Source organism: Eubalaena glacialis, chromosome 1, assembly GCF_028564815.1.
Source record: "Eubalaena glacialis isolate mEubGla1 chromosome 1, mEubGla1.1.hap2.+ XY, whole genome shotgun sequence".
In the NCBI taxonomy this organism is placed as follows: Eukaryota; Metazoa; Chordata; class Mammalia; order Artiodactyla; family Balaenidae; genus Eubalaena; species Eubalaena glacialis.
The window spans coordinates 184,596,732-184,613,994 of NC_083716.1; the positions used below are offsets into that span (position 1 = coordinate 184,596,732).

The 17,263-nt window shown below is 41.7% G+C and overlaps 1 protein-coding gene across 1 annotated transcript in view; it reads right to left on the reverse strand.

Annotated features, from left to right (window-relative positions):
• PDE11A (phosphodiesterase 11A) overlaps positions 1-17,263 on the reverse strand; it is a 437,737-nt gene that overhangs the window by 67,307 nt on the left and 353,167 nt on the right. Inside the window, exons 13-14 of the mRNA XM_061202501.1 lie at positions 10,779-10,888; positions 760-850 (exon numbers count right to left, since the gene is read on the reverse strand). Of these exons, the coding sequence (XP_061058484.1) occupies positions 760-850; positions 10,779-10,888 (201 nt within the window). The remainder of the gene's footprint in view (positions 1-759; positions 851-10,778; positions 10,889-17,263) is intronic.

A 17,263-nucleotide genomic window follows, 5' to 3' on the forward strand; every position in this document is an offset into this window, starting at 1 on the left:
TGATAATAATAATAATTAATGGCACAGCTAGAGAACTGACAAATAATGGGGAACAGATGATCCCTTCCTGGCCTCAAAAAAAAGTCTGTACGTCTGCAGAAAATTAAGCAGATCCTTTCTTGGCAATTTCAAACTCAGATGCCTCAGCCAGAGTCAGTTAGCGGTTTTACTTTTTCTCCATGGAGAGCTAAAAGTATAAAAGACCAACTACTTCTAACTCCTGCAATGCCACATGAAGCAAAATAAGGCATATGGCTGCAGCCCTGGGTCTCAAGTTTAGTTGCAGTTCTCACTTTCAAATCGGTCCCACCAGCAATTTTAAGTTCTCTTATCTTTTATAGGTTTCTCAATTATGTGAATAAAGTGTAACTTTCTCACCCTGTTTCTGCTTCTACCATCTTTTTAAATGTGCTTCACAAAATGGAGATGTTGGGCCACTCACTACTTGGATCTGTTAGTGGGCTTCTGTATTGTTAAGAAAGGTAAGGCCATGCTCTGGTGACAAGCTGTGGCAGTCTGCTCTGCTAAGTGAACTGAAAAGCCTCCTAACCAATAATAAAACCCAAATGAATCAGCTCAGGACGAATTTGAACAAGGTCCTTAGTCAGGCGTCTGAAAGAATTTGTAAAAAGCCACAAAGAAAAGGTCCAAGAGTGCCGATTCTCTGTATCTTCCTGTGGCATTGCAAAGAAAGAGAAGTAGGAAACATCATTTCATTGGTTTTCTTTCAAGGGGAGAAGCAGAATGTTAGGTCTGTACCTCACTTTGAAGGATCATCACGGCGTGGTTGAAATGGTGATGCTCTAAGGTAGCAGAAGTTCCATAGAGTTGGGCCAGGGCAGAGCCACTCCTGAAAGAAGACAGATGTGTGAGTGACCAAGGCCCTTCACCCGTCAACGATCCCCTGACACTGGCTCTTTGGATCAATGTGTTCCTCCTGCTTCTGCAAAGGACCATGAGCAGATACATTCTCAGGTAACCACCTGTGCAGTTCACGAATGTATTAAGTAAACGTTTTGGGAATCTTCTCTGTGTTAGGCTAGATGCTGTGGATGATACGACCATGAAAAAGACACAGCCCACGCTGTTAAGAAATTTACAGACTAGTAAGGGAGATGAGATGTGGTCCTAAGGGAAAATAAAGCACAGAGCACATAATATAAATACCACAGAAAATGTTCCAGGCCCAGTCAAAGTGCTTTGGATGATCTGAGGACAAGAGACGTAATTCCTGGCTTTGGGGATCAGGATAGGCTTCATGAGCTAAACCTTAAAAAGCTTCTGAGTGTCCAGAACGAATGTCATATACCAAATGTATTTGCAGCTCCATGGGAAAAGACCTTGTGAATATTATGTAGAACCCATTTAATCTGCTTTACATGTAAGGTTGACAAGCTTCTACTATGGTTTTCCAACCTACAGTCACACTATGATATCTCAATGTCGAACTCCAGAAAGTTCCCTGGATTTGGAGTCAGAACTCAGCTCTCGGTAATAGTTTCCGGTCATTACTTGGTTGCTTTAAGAATCAGTTTCTTTGTCTCTAAAATTATGATAATACTCTCTACCTCACTTGTTATTTAGGAGCATACAATAAAATACTTGTAAGTGCCTATCATAGTGCCTGCCATGTAGTAGATTGTAGTCTATACTAATTATTAATCAACAATTAAAACACATAGATATTTCCATTTTAAGTAAATAAAATGTTAAATGATACTTGAAAGGATACTTTTGAATTATCTGTATATTTTGCTTATGTAGAACAACCCATTCCTCAACAATGTCAATTTGGCAAGTGCTCATTTAAAATGTTCCAGTGTGTTCATTTCCAATTCTCCTGAAGTAGCATTTAGAGCATCTTAAGAGTTGAGAGACATTCCGAGAATCCTATGGTTTAAAGGACAGTCATGGGACGGCAGCCAAGGACCCATGAAGGTCCTTGTGTTCCTTCTTGCTAATTGCAGAGAGTGTGGACATTGAAAGGGCAATTTGGCCTTAACCTGGAAATGCCAGAGATTGCCAGATCACAGTCTGCCCTTTTAGTGAGAGGAGCAAAGACTGCATGTAATGCCACGTGAGGGATTTCAGTCATAAGGTGCCCTCTAGCTCCAGCATGAGGCGGCCCAAGATCATGGCCAGTTTGGGGGTGCAGGGGACCTGTGATCTCTGGAAAGGCTCAGAGCTGACCACAGGTTGGAATAAAACAGCAGGAGTAGGAGTTATTAGGAATAGGGTTAGTAAGCAGGGTACTAGACTTTAATCAGGTGGTGTTATTTCTTTAAATCTTGCCTTAATCTATATCATTTAATACGTGAAAATTTGTTAGGCTAATCTTAGCATTAAGTGATTAATATTTAATGTTAGTCACTATTTTTCTAACATAGAGTTCATTTTTATGAAAATACATTTTTCAAAATGCACACTGTATTGTGTCTTAGCTGTATTTGTCTTGGCTTTTGAAATTCTAGGATGTTTTATATGCATGTCAAATCCAAATGCCTGGCATGGAGTCGGTGCTTAAAAAATATTAGTTGCTTGGCTAATAAGGTTGTTGTGGTATGTCTAGAGATTATAGTTCAAACTGAAGGTTGACAATAATAAGTGTGTTAACATTTTAAAATAATGTTATTAATAATAATAGCTCTCATGAGAAGTACCTGTCATGAACTAGGCAACATATTAACACCTTAATATATTACTTCTTCTAGTCCTGACAACAACCATGAAATAGGTATTATTTTCTCATTTTACAGATAAGGAAACCAAGGCTCAGAGTAGTTATGCTACTTTTCCAAGGTCACAAAGCTAGTAAGTACCAGTTCTAGACTGGAAGCCAAATTGTGAAGCTTTTTCTCATTACATAATAAGAAAGATAATTATAACTTATACATTTCTGATATTCAGTTCTCCATTTTTGCCAAGCTGGTTGTCATCAATGAAAGAAGGATTCAAAATTTAATTCAGAATTCTTCTAGTATAACTGCTAACCACAGGCTCAGATTCCTGTGATTTGTTTCTATTAACTAGCCATGCCAGATGTGCCCCAGTTACTGGTGTGAATCCTGATAAGAGAGTCATTGATGTAAAGTAGGGTCAAGATGCAAAATATCATCTCTTCCTTTATCAGGTTGGTTTAGCAGACCTCACAAAGTTAAATCAGCTACATGATAACAAGTCACTAAATATTTTCTTTTTTCAGGATGAGTAGGATGTTTCCTCCTTTAACCAGGGGACACCTTGTAACAAAAACACTGGTGCCTCCTATGCTGCCCTCTCCTCTGCCCCAGATCCACATGGATTCTGAACTGCTGCATTTCATCAGAGGACTCTCAGGGTGTTTGTGCAAATGCATCTGATGGCCCACGGTTTGAGCATCTTCATCCTCACATTCTCTTTGTTCCTTTTAGTAATTCCGTCTTACATTGTCCCCACCCTCACACAATACTGATTTAATCACAAATATGTAGATTTTGCAACAGAACCAGACTAATGCTATGAAGAGACTGTGATTGATTGACTGATTCATTCATTCATTCACCTAATAAGGACTGATGACTACTGCAATGCGAGGCTGTGGGCATGTGGGATACAAAGATAGAGAGGACATGGCTCTTACCCTCAGGAAGCTCACAGTCCCCTATAACTGCACAGGAGACTTTCTCTGTCCAGACTTGCACTTACGATGTCACCTTTCTGCAAGCAAGGTGCCATCTTAGCATTCACAGGATGGAGCATGATACTAACTCTACTTTTTTTGTCTAGAATGAAATCATCTAAGCAAGAATGCTTCCAATTCCATATGGTTCCTCTATTTACATTACTAGGTTTGGTCTCTGTCAGATTTTCTAAGACTGCAAGACATCCTGGTGCTTTCTCTCTCAGTCCAAGGCTCACTGAGAATGTGCCTACACCTGCCATTACTCATGCACATGCTATGAACCTCCTAGGACCACAAGAGTGAAGTCCATGGTCAGAAAACTTGATAAAAGTGGCAAAAATTAAAATCTATCTGTTAGGATAAACTTTATCAAAATGTATTCTACAGAATACTAGTTCTTTGGAATGTTAAATGGCATTACAGGCAGAAATAAAAAGGGTCCTGTGGTTAAATATGTTTGGGAAATGCTGGGTTTAAAAAGTTAAACTGTTTCTTTATTATAGGATTTCTCGGTGGCATCTATATGTGAAAATATGCACTGTGATTCTGCAGGAAGGGGACGTAATATGCAGTACTGACCAATCTTACTTGATCATAAAACCATTTTTAAAAAAGAGGACATGTCTTTCATGTAATGTACTTTATGTAAAGGCATACTGTCATTTTTCATGTAAAATGTGAAAAAAAAAAACCCTCAAATCAATCACATGTGGAAGAAAATTGACTTTAGCACCACACCTCATTTTAATTGTCTGTGGTAAGTAAATCCATCACATTAGTAGCTCCGGGGCACACGCACTGTAATTGTGAAAATATTACATATACATGTAGGGTATGTGGAGACAGGGGGAGAGAAGGAGAGCAGAAGAGAATCCAGATCCCTTAAGCACAGGAAGATTTATACCTGTGATCTTTCATGATGCTCATTATTGATTAGGTCATCCCAACATACTGAAGTTTTTAATTTTTGGACAGGCAGCACACTGAGGAGAAACTTATTAAAAAGAAAAGTCAACATGAAAATTCTGTCCCCCATAGGCATCCAGCACTTTGCACAGGCACCAAAAATAAGCGTGTAAAAGGAACCTGCATAGCTATGAACTATGTACCTTCATAACTTCCCTAGATATGCATATTCGTTGAAAAAGAGACAATGGAAGTGTGCTGTCATGGCTTTCAGAAAAGACAGGAAACTTTCAGAAGGAAAACTATGAAAGGTAATTAGGAAATTGAGAATTGTTGGGAGGTGGCGAGGAATGGGATTAGGCTGTCATGGCAGATTAATGCGCCCCCGTATTTCACTTCTGGGACCTGGCTGAAAGTGACAAGATGGGTTTTCATTCCCAAGAAATGAGTATAAGAGATTATGCTAGAAATGAATAGAATAAGTCTCCTAGGAGAATATACTACAAAGCTGCTCGGTACTGATATTTAATCATCAGGGGCAGCTGTAGTAGGGAGGGCGCTGAGTGGGAAACGCTGTCCCCGGAGAAAACAGGAGAGCGGTGTTAACAGAGTAATTTCAAAGCACTGTGGGATCGCTGCCCTGTCTACCTATCGATCATTCACTGCACGCACTCCAATACTTTAAAATTAAGAATAAAGCATGAAAATGCAAAGGTTCACTTATCAGAAAGGCTAAGAGAATAAATCATACTGTGCTATAACTAAAATCACAACTTTTTATTGTAGAGGCATTTTGCATTTTATATAGTAATTTGTCTCTTGCTAAATGTCTCTTGTTTCTTTATAGCCTTATATAGGAAAAAAGGTAGCATATGCTTTGCCACATAATAATTGGTGCATTTAAATCCCATTTCCAAATCACTTGAAAGGTTGGAGTTAGACTGAGTACTTTAAGGAAAGGGACTATTATACTTCCCACACAATGCCTGGCACAGTGCTTCGCACTTAGAGAGCACTCAATTAATGGGGAGTAAATAAGGAAATAAGGATATAGATTTCTTTCTAGGGATTTTCCTAAACAATGGCACACTTGCTGAATAAATCTTATTCTAATCAATAAAAAGGTAGTTCCTTCATCATGATGTAAAAAGGTCTCTTTCAGCATTTATCGAAAAAAATTTTAAGTGAGGTTGCATGGTGGTGGCCTTTGGTGTTCTAAGTTCAAAAGTGACACTGTCGGGCTTCCCTGGTGGCGCAGTGGTTGAGAATCTGCCTGCCAATGCAGGGGACACGGGTTCGTGCCCCGGTCCGGGAAGATCCCACATGCCGTGGAGCAACTAGGCCCGTGAGCCACAACTACTGAGCCTGCGTGTCTGGAGCCTGTGCTCCACAACAAGAGAGGCCGCGATAGTGAGAGGCCCGCGCACCGCGATTAAGAGTGGCCCCCACTTGCCGCAACTGGAGAAAGCCCTCGCACAGAAACGAAGACCCAACACAGCCAAAAATAAATAAATAAAATAAAGAACTTAAAAAAAAAAGTGACTCTGTCAGTTAAGAGGCAGGGCTGATGGACATCCCATGAGCTGGTAACTTGTGTACAAGATCGATCATTGTGAGGAAACACGTCAGACCATCTTGGAACAGGTAGATTTGATCATGTGGTATGAGGATGTAAAAAAATTTTGAATTCTGGTATCAGAGACTTAATATCTATCTCATATGTGTGAAAGCTGTTCATTATAATACAAGTCACTTGAAATTTGGGGACCTCAGTTTCCAATTTCTAAAAATTAAGGCACTGAAAAATATGACTACCAAGGTCTAGTTGTGTTCTATGACTTTTTTGGCTCCACATCTTGATTTTTTGGATGTCAAAATATATCTTAGTTTTCCAGAGTTCACATATATGGCAAGTCGGCCAATAAACTGGAAGCTCAAAGGGCTAAAATAAATATCACAAAGTCATGAAAGAGAGTAGAATAAAGTGGTTAAAGAATGGTTTTTGGAGTCAGATAGCCCAGGTCCAAACACCACTCTGCCACATGCTGGATGTATGAATTTGGGCAAGTTACTTACTTTCCTGAGGCCCAGTTCCGTCTGTAAAATGGAGACAAAAATATCTACATACAAGGAAGTTGATGAGCACTTGAGATAGTAAACAACAAATAAACTGTAGTTCTTATTGTCTCAGGGACCATTCATTGCAAAGAACAGAAATGAATTAGAACCAGCTTCACTAAAAAACAAAAATAAAACAAAACAAAAACCCGTTGACTAAATGATGCCAGGAGCTCTGAGTAAAGCCCATTGTCACAAGTATGGCTGGGTCTCTTGGAAACAGGAGTAGAGATATGGAAAACCAGGGATCAAGTCTGCTTTTTCTCTGTCTTTCTCTAGGATAGTACAATCTCTGCTTCTCTCTGAATGTTGGCTTTCTTCTTCTCTCCTCCCTGCAGATTTGCTTTCTTGTTTCTTTTATCCACTTGGGACGTGGTCATCACAGCTTTCCCCAAATGGCAGCCTCAGCTTCCAAGTCTATGTGCAGCTTAGACCTCAACAGCTACCTGAGTCAATATCATGGTAATCCAAGTCCAAATTCCTGGGAGATAAAATATGATTAGCTGGGTTTGGATTAGATGTGTACTCTTGGTCCAAAGAGTTAAGAGGTCAACTAGCAAGGAGGGCTGGCTCTCTCAGTGTGACACAGAGGCTGTCTCCAGGCCGGGGGCTGTTGTTATCTGGGTACATATACTGTGCACTTGACTCTTTTTTTTTTTTTTTTGTGCACTTGACTCTTAAAAGAACCCACAAAGTGCTCACTCTTGTTTTATAGATACAATTCTTTATGCATAAGTGGCAGAATGGTAGGCGGCTGGAGGGAGGCTGCTCGAGGAAGACACAGTGACAATGATGCCATGGGCCTCAGAGAGAGGTATCCTAAAATAATAATAGCAATGAAATGCAGGCACAGGGGCTCAAACCTAAAAAATCGTCAGACCCTATAATGAAAGTGTGCACAGTTTACCCTTCAGTAGGCTCCAGGGACACTATTGTTTTTAGCACAACATCAAACTGTTGTGTGTAAAAACTGTGTTTTATAATAACCTTATGAAAGGTTGCACTTGTTGAAGAAATCAGGAAACTTTGTTGAAAAGCAATGTTAAAATAGTTAAAACGTCATCCATTCATGCATTTGTCATTCATTCATTCACTCAGCAAACATTCCTTGTGGGTTTATTATGCTCCTGGTACTTGTACACATCACAGGGACTCAAGAAGAGGGGAGACACACCGGTAAATCAGCAACTAACATGGTGTGAGATACACACTTTTGGAAAAGCATAGCCAGGGCATGATGTGGGCACAGAAAATTGACAAGGGGAAGGTACATCAGAGATAGAACACTGGGGGTGGTGCTTTTAGAGGAGTTTGGGGGAAAGAAGAAGAGGAAGGGCATTCTGGGCAGGGGAACTGCCGACTGGGAGCAGAGAGAAGGGAACTAGCCGGACCCCATAGAGCACTTTAAGTAGCCCCTTGTGTCTGGAACCTGGATGCCTGGGTGGGGGTGGGATGGCAGGAGTGACTGCTGGGCCAGAGGAATGGGCAGGAGCCTGATTGAAAAGGGCCTTAAGGGCTAAACTAAGGAATCTGAACATTATCCTGAAAGTTACAAGAGGCCAGTGAACATCTTTTAAGCAGGGGAGTGATCTGATCAGCTCTGTGAATTATAAAGAGCATTCTGGAGCGCCAAGGGGGAAAGACTGGAGGAGAAGAGTTAGGCTGTTGGTTGTAGCAATCCAGGAGGGATGCAAAAGAAGCAGTGGTTACTTTAAGAATGCAGAGAGGTCGACTTTGGGGGGCGCTAAGGAGGGAATCTGGGTGACTTGCGGATTTCTGGTGGTGCCATTCACTGGGATAGAGAATAAGAGAAAAAGGGAGAGACTGGGATTGGGGTGACTGTGGGACTTCAAATAGGAGGTGCTCCTCAAGCAGCTGGAATAAGTGTGTGGAGATAAGCAGAGAATTATGGTCCAAAGGTATGGGCTTGGGGCTGAGCAGCAGGTGGCTGGAGGTCCAGCGAGAAGGCTAACGTGGAGCAGAAGAGGAGAGAACACGCCCAGCGAAGCCTGGGGCAGGAGGAGAGAGGCCTTGCAGCAAACTGAGAAGAAAGACTAGAAAGGTGGATGGAAGGTGTTCCTCTCCCAGACAGAGGAAGAGAGAGAGCTCTAGGAAGGAGGAGGAGCTCTAGTGGCAAAATGTGTCTCATGGCAAGAAGGGTCAAGAAAGAAGGACAGTAAGAGTGTCCAACAGGTTTGGGACAAGGGGTTGTTCATTGTTGGCATTACTGAGGGCCGCTCCCCTGGTGGGCAGAACTGGAAGCCATGTGGGAGGGAAGTGAAGACAAGGAACAGACAACTTTCCAAGAAGATTGCCTGGAAAGGAAAGAAGAGAAATAGAGCAGAAGCTCGAGGGAGAAGCGGGATGGAGGTGGGGTTTTTCAAGGTGGGGAACAACTGTTCATATTGATAGGATGCTGAGAGCCAGTAGACAGGGGAAGGAAGATACAGGGTAGAGAAAGGAAGATTGATGGAGCAAGGTCCCGGAGGAGGGAGGGAGAAGGGATCCAAGGCCGAGGTGGAAGGATTAGCCTCACATATGAGGAAGGACAGCCCTTTCACTGAGATAGGAGGGAAGGAGGAAAGGATGGGGCCAGACAGATAAGTTTGTTCGTGGCAGGGGAGGAAATTGAGGGAGTTCTCGATTGATGGCCTCAATTTTCTCAGTGAAGGAGGAAGCAAGGTGATCTGCTGAGTGGCGTGTGGGACGGGGGTAGAACAGGAGGTGGTTTAGGAAGAGAGAACATTTGGTATCTATAACTGCTGACAACAGTGGGGGACGGAACTGGCTAGGGACCCAGAAAGATTGGTGGGGAGTACTGAGCACCTAGCGAGTTGGGAGAATATATATTGGGTATGCCCTAAACTCACAACTGTGACACTTTCTCCCAAAGCCTTTAAAAGTCTAGACAGAAGAGCAAGAAATTAAATTGCTAGATTGAGCCAGGGCTGAGTTTTTGCAGAGTGACTGTCACAGAAAGGTAAGAGGGTCAAGAAATTATAGGACATGGAGAAGAGCAGGTTGAAGTGATGGGCTACTGCATTCAAGGCAGATAGAGGGACACAAAATCAATACTCATCTGCGAGATCAGGAGCAAATAGAAGGGCCCAGGACCCCAAGGCCTCAGTAGGTAGGTGTTTTGGGGAACAAAACAAGTGACGAGCTGAAAGGTACCTGTTGACACACAGTGGGCTGCTGGGGTTTCAGATTATAGAGGCAGACCTGCTCCGCAGGCTTGGAAATTGGTCATCTGACAACTGATCTTACCTCTTTGTTGAAGCCTTCCTTAGTCCCTCCTTCCCCAAACGTTTTTCTCTAGCCTCTGAAGTCTCATATCACTTTGTTTGCAGACAGGTAGTAAAAAGCACATTAAACTGTAACCTCAATATGAGAGCCAGGAGACATGGGTTTTGGTCTTATCTCCAGCACCCGTAAGTTCTGTGGCCTTGGCCACATTGTGAGCCACCAAGCAATGGCTATCTGGACCAGTCCTACTTGCTTAGGGACAGATTATTTTGTCCACGAGCATTACGTGCCTCACATCACCTGTATTGGTGGAATTCCTTTGTTTGTTTCCCACCATTCTGTAGGACGAGGCCTGGCAGGACCGGGGACCCTCTGCCTTCTGTGTCACTCTATTTCACTGCAGTTTCTACATACCCAACATCAAAAGAACCTGGAAGAAATTCTATTGAGGAAGGAAGAGATCTTTTGCTTCATAAAATTTCCACTTTTATTTTAATAGTCTCAAAACCAGCTTTCAAGAGTAGCAAATCCAAGAAACTTATAATGCCATGAAGGCAGACATTCTGGGAGAATAAAAAAATAGACCCTTTGAAATCTGAGCTTTGTTATCTGACTGAGGTCAGCAGAGACAGACCAAATCAACAAGCATGACATGAAGGGCAAATTTGCAATTAAAAGAAGAATAAGGAATTATAAAGATGGATGAGCCCTGTTGACACACACACCCAAGCCTGCGTGGCCTTGGCCTCGGATGCCAGAAATTAATGCTTTACTCTTTAGCACTCGTCACCTTTGCCTCCGAACAGAAAGGCAAATGCATTAAAATAACAACAATTAGAACACTTACTTAGCTTGGAAGGCATTGTTGGTTCCCCTGTGGTCGAGGTCATGACACAGGCATCCCACAATCACGGCTAAAATTTCCACCTCGGTCAGAATCTCTTGAAACCCGGCGGTCTGGGAAGATGGGAAAACGGCAACAGTCACTGCTCAGGGCAGGCAGGACGGATAAGGCTCGTCTGCTGAGCAGCCATCAGCTCTGTTTTCATACCCACGTCATTCAAGGGAATGATTAACTGCCACCCCCGTGACCAGTGAGTTGGGTGGTCAGTTGCACAGCCCAGGGTCCCCAAGGTGATGAATTAGCTTCACTGGCTGGCACACCAGGACAGAGTTCAGACTATTTTGTTCCCTTTTTGGAGAAGAGGCTGTGCTGTCCAGATACAGTGACAGTTTGGCAAAGGCCCAGAGCAAAATGTGTTTTGTGATTCAACATTTCAAAATGATGAGCGTCTAGGGGTAGGGGAGAGAAGGGGCTGTGAATTTAGAACTGAATGCTATATCCACCAGCTGCCACTCAAATGAAAGCAGGCAAAAGAAACCCCCCCTTTAAAACATATATATATTAAAAGAAGCAACTTAGAAGTACTCAAACTGTTACATGATGATATTTTAGCAGTTATCTTGTAAGAATCTTAATTCATATTAGCTTGGAGGACAGATGAAATTTATACGGATAGCAAGGCAGTGAGTGTCTTGAAAACTAGAATTTGGCAGGGGATTAGGCAACCCAGAATGAGGATCAGGTGGAGTATCCATTACATGGAATTCTTTTTCTATTACCCTCTGGTAGCTTGCTCGTGAAATGCATGGGTGTGGTGTAATATCTCTGGGCGGCAGTGTGATGTAATTACATAATCAGGAGCCAAAATGGTTCTCTGGTTCCTGCTGTCCTTTCATTAGTTTAGAAGAGAAAGTGAACTTATAGAAAAGCAGGTCTATGTATTTTCTTGATCTAAGGCCTTTATGTCTCCCCCTTTTACTTTGTAAGTCTCCCATTTCATTACTTATTAAAATCTTTATCAGAGGGCAGGAGGAGGGGAAAGGTAGAGTTCAAATTGCTTCCCTTTGCATGCGTGTTTTTTCTCCACATCTAACATCACTAGCTAGGATCCTAAGACACTTCTCTTAGACCAATGAACACTTTGTTTTTTAGTTAATTATGTTTTTATTGCAGAAATAACTGAATAATAAAGTTTCTGTGTTGACAATTTTATTTTAAAAGATTGAGTTGGGTCCACTGATACACTTACAAATATGTATAATTTCATTTGCATAGCAAATGGGAATGTTAATAAATTATCTGGGGAGGATAAAGTAGCCCATATTAAAGCTGTGTGTGCCCTTCATTTTAAAATTTGGAGCTGGCTGTTGGCTTTAAGTTAATTTTATTCTATTTAAGACATTACCTGTAATAGTTTTTAAAAATTCAAGTTGTAGTAAGAGACTTAGAACCAAAAACAATGGTCCCTCATCCTTCCCCTATCCTGATTCCCAAAGGCAACCACCTTCAGTTTTCTTTTTTATCTAATTTGGTAGGTATTTTCCTCCATATTTCTGTATAGTAGACACATATTATTAGCACTTGGTTATTCATCCTTCCTGTGTGCCCAACACTGTCCTAAGAGAATTACAACCGTTTCTTACTTAGTTCTCATAACAGACCTGTGATGTAGGAATTTTATTATCCACCAGTTCAGATGAGGTAACTGAGGCACAAAGAAACTTATGTGCCCTGGGTCTCAGACAGTGCCTACCTGATTGTCACTCTAAATATTATTCGCTGTGGAGCCAGTTAGGTATCCAATTATTGTTTCCTTTGTTATGTAAATGTTTTCATTTCCTGGAGTTAAGATTTCTTTGAACATCTAAGTCGACTCACATCTGTACAACTCTCCAGTCACACATTTTATTAGATCCCTTCCTGTCCCAGGGATTACCTGCTTTGGCCTGCTGCTGTTCTTTGGTCTGGATTCTCTGTCTGCTGCCAGCTTCCCCCTCCTGGGGTTGGTCTCTTACCTCCTGCATCCCACATCTCTCTCTTTCCTTGTTCTTCTCTCTCAGTTTGCGGCAACACATCTGCCAGTGGCTTCATGAGAAAGGGTGTTAATATTTCTTTTACATTGAAGAAGTTGATGTTTTTGAGGCTTTGCATGACTGAAATGTCTTTAATCTATTCTTCTACTCAGTTGTTGGCTTGCCTAACAGTTCTGGGTTGCAACATTTTCACTCAGAATTTCGAAGGACTGCTCTATTGTTTCCTAACTTCCAAAGTTGCTTTTAAGAAGTATAAATCATTCTTATTCCTAATCCTTTGAATGGTACTTGATTTTCTCTCTTTTAGAATCCTCTCTCTATGCCTGGGGTTTGCCAGTTTCACAAAAATCTGCTTTGGTTTGGGACTTCTTTCCGCATCATTGCTTGATAAACCCTTTCAATCTGAAGGCTCATTGTCTTCAGTATAATGTTCTTGTAATCTTTTTTTTTCCTTAGTAATTTCTACTTCACTATTTTTTCTGTCCTATTTGAATGGCACTCCAATTGGTTGGACATTGGACTTCTTGTATTGATTTCCTTATTTTCTTTTTCTTTTTTTTTTTTAAACATCTTTATTGGAGTATAATTGCTTTACAATGGTGTGTTAGTTTCTGCTTTATAACAAAGTGAATCAGCTATACATATACATATATCCCCATATCTCCTCCCTCTTGCGTCTCCCTCCCACCCTCCCTATCCCACCCCTCTAGGTGGTCACAAAGCACCGAGCTGATCTCCCTGTGCTATGCGGCTGCTTCCCACTAGCTATCTATTTTACATTTGGTAGTGTATATATGTCCATGCCACTCTCTCACTTTGTCCCAGCTTACCCTTCCCCCTCCCTGTGTCCTCAAGTCCATTCTCTATGTCTGTGTCTTTATTCCTGTCCTGCCCCTAGGTTCTTCAGAACCATTTTTTTTTTTTTAGATTCCATATACATGTGTTAGCATACGGTATTTGTTTTTCTCTTTCTGACTTACTTCACTCTGTATGACAGACTCTAGGTCCATCCACCTCACTACAAATAACTCAATTTTGTTTCTTTTTATGGCTGAGTAATATTCCACTGTATATATGCGCCACATCTTCTTTATCCATTCATCTGTCGATGGACACTTAGGTTGCTTCCATGTCCTGGCTATTGTAAATAGAGCTGCAATGAACATTGTGGTACAATTTCCTTATTTTCTTGTCTCTTCTTTCCCATTGCCCATATTGACTTTTCTCCCCTTACTTTCCAGGAGTAATAATATTTTAAATTTATAAGCATTTTCCTGTCTGCTGCTCCTTTTCTAATAGCATGCTATTCTTCTCTCATGGATGCACTATGGTCTCTTCTTTTGAAGATATTAATTATAATTCCTTTGAAATTCTCTTCTGTTCCCTGAATTGTCTGTTTCCTCTGAACTCCTTGTCTCTGTATTTGGTGGTTTCCTCAAATGCCTGGTATCCTTGGTAGTCTACTTACTCACGGAAGAGTAAAGCACTGCTACGCTCGCCACACACGCGCACCTGGGGATGGTGTCTGTAGATGGCTAACCTCATTCCAGGGTTAACAGACGGCCAGCTGGTCCTGCTGCAGGTCCCCATGTGGCAGTATCTAAACTCACTTCCTCTGGACTTTCCAATCTCGTGCTTGGTAATGGCGTGAACACAGGTGTTGGCATCCTGAGAAAAGAGTATGTAGCTTCTCACCTTTGAGGATGTAGACTTTCACTTCATTCTCTTACTTTCGAAGTGCACCTCACGCTAACTTTTCTTTTACTGGTGTCCCCAAGTCTTGGGTTCAGTTTCTCTGGAAAATACTCTGGCTTCCTGAATAGATGGGGGAAGAGTAGTTCTCTGACTACATGGAGAGGGGATGGAGACTTGGGGACTCAGTGTTTTCATTACCCCCTCACTCCCGCTCGCCCCATGTTTGTGATATCTGATGCCTCTGGTTCTTGTGCTTTGATAGCTCCTGGGGGGACATTGTTTCTCATGTGTACCCCTTCCTCCACCCTCTCACCCTGAAGGCACTTGGGTTGGACCTTCCTTTTCTTTGTTAATCTATGAACCATCCTCCCTCCATGAAAAGTGGAATTTGTGTCCATTTCTTGTTCTCCTTGTTGTTTTGGGATAATTTTTGAAAGGATGAGGGGATATAAATGTCTTTCTCTGTCATTTCTGTCACCTTCAAAAGGTAAGTCAGTTTCGTTGGGTTTGGATCTTGCTACTACTAAGTAAATCCTAAAAGTCCCTCAAGTATGAAATAATTATCCATGATGGAAATGGATACTCTGGAAATCAGTGTTGTAAACACAATGAAAATGCCCTGAAATTTAGAGAGATTGTTGCCTGTGAAAATGCTACTGTTTAGAACTAGCTGATGAATTAGAACAGTAAGAATAGAGGTGGGATAATGTCAAAATAAGGTAATTCAGCTAGAAATTTAATTGGAAGATAAAATCGACTGCCATCTAATAGACTCACGTTCAAAACCCTGAATCATTGTTAAGCCATCAGTTATCACGCATTGTATAATATGATGGACTATATTTTGCTGTAAGGTTCTATGCAGCCACTCCTGCCACCCCCACTACCCCTGTCCCTTCTTAGAAACCCAGCATCTAGCTCTTAAACTATTTGTATCACGGATAGTTTTGAGAGTTTAATAAAAGCCACGGACCTTCTTCCCTGAAATTACGCTATGATTTTATGGTGTTCAAAGAACATGGAGCCCACCTCTGGATCCTCGGAATAAAGAATCCCTGAAGCACAGCACACACACCGTCACACGAAACATATTTACCTCTCTTGACTGTGGTACCTGAGTTACTGAAGCAGCACCTATCTCTTGACTGTGACTTAAAGCTGCCTGGTAAGTGGTTTCTGAGAATTGTCAGGCCCGAAAAGTATCCACCTGCCACCAAGTGCCCATTTGTCCCTCCCCACCTTCATTCATCTTCTTTCTAGTCCTATCCATTCTGACCTACACCTAACACACACTGAGGAGAAAAAGTCAACTGCCTGCTGAAGAAAATATACTTTCAAAAGAGAACAGAGTGGCAGCAGGAAGTATATTTTAATGTGTTTCTCCTATGCTTAATTCTATTTTATTTTTATTTTCAAATAAAATGATATATTTGCTGCTCCTGATCCAATAATTATGGGTTTTATTGACCACTACTTTATTCTATCCTCTCACCTGTATTCCCCCACGGTCCATATCAGAAATATATAGGTATATGGTAAAGCAGTGAATACCATATACCTAAGTAAAGAGATAGCCACGGCATATAGAGCTAGTTCCCATGTCACCCTCTCCAGAAAAGCCTGTGACTACCGTCTGAGCAGGTCTCCTGTGACAGTCCTTCCCTGGGTTAAATGTATACTGGCATAACCTTATTCCCAGCCATTAGAGCATATAATCACTGGAACGCCAAAGGACCCAAACAATAAGATTGATTCGAAGGGTTTCTTAAACTACCCAGTAGTTTCCTACCACTTAGTCAACATAAAATTTAAACCAGTGAGGATGTGCATCAAAATATTACCAGTAGTGGGATCACAGATGACTTAAAATTTTTTCCTTTGTGCCCAAAATTTCCATAAAGAACGTTTATTCATTAGAATACATATACATTATGTGTGTGTGTATGTAAATTCTTTTTTATTTTAGAAATAAGCCCGTGTTTCATCAACATGTCCTAGCTTGGAATAAAACAGTGATATCCTGAAAAGTGTCCATTCATTCATTTATTCATTGAGCAAATGTTGATTCAGCATTTACTCCATTGCAGGCTGGAACAGAGAGCTAAGGAAGACAGCTGCATCTGGCCCTTGTTGCGCATATAGTCTGGTCATGCCTTGTGCCAACCAGAACAGTGCCACGGAGCACCCTTTTCTAGTGAGAAACTCTCACAACATCGGTTGCAATTTGTGGCAGAAAGTGATGGTGAGAGTGGCTAGCTCCTGCTTTGTTTCTGGAGACGGTGCATCATGGTCTGCACGCCCCTTGTCATGTATGCAGCTACGGTGTGGGAATCTGAGAAAGTGATGCCAGAAATTCTGCCTTCACGTTTCTTTTTGAACTTGGCTGTCAGAGGTACTGAATGATGAGGAATTTCCTGGATAATCCTGTTGATTCTGAGATCTGGCAGATGGCGGACTAAGAGGGAGGGAATCCAGTGATGTACTGGAAATTCCTAACGGTCCCAGAAATTCCAAACCGAAGAAGGTCCTTGGCTCCAAATGCTCCTCCATGGATGCTGGCAGCAGGCACTGCAGTGGAGCCTTCCACGGATTGGCTGAGGTTAAGAGAGAGCATGATGGGCTTTTGTAGAGCCTTTCTTCTCCCATTCATCTTTCTCTTTCCTTGGATTAGAAGAGCAAAGAGGACTGCTCAGACCATTCCAAGAGGTTTGGAAGAACATAGTTTCTCAAGGAAGTGCCTTCTCTAGAAAAATCTGCACA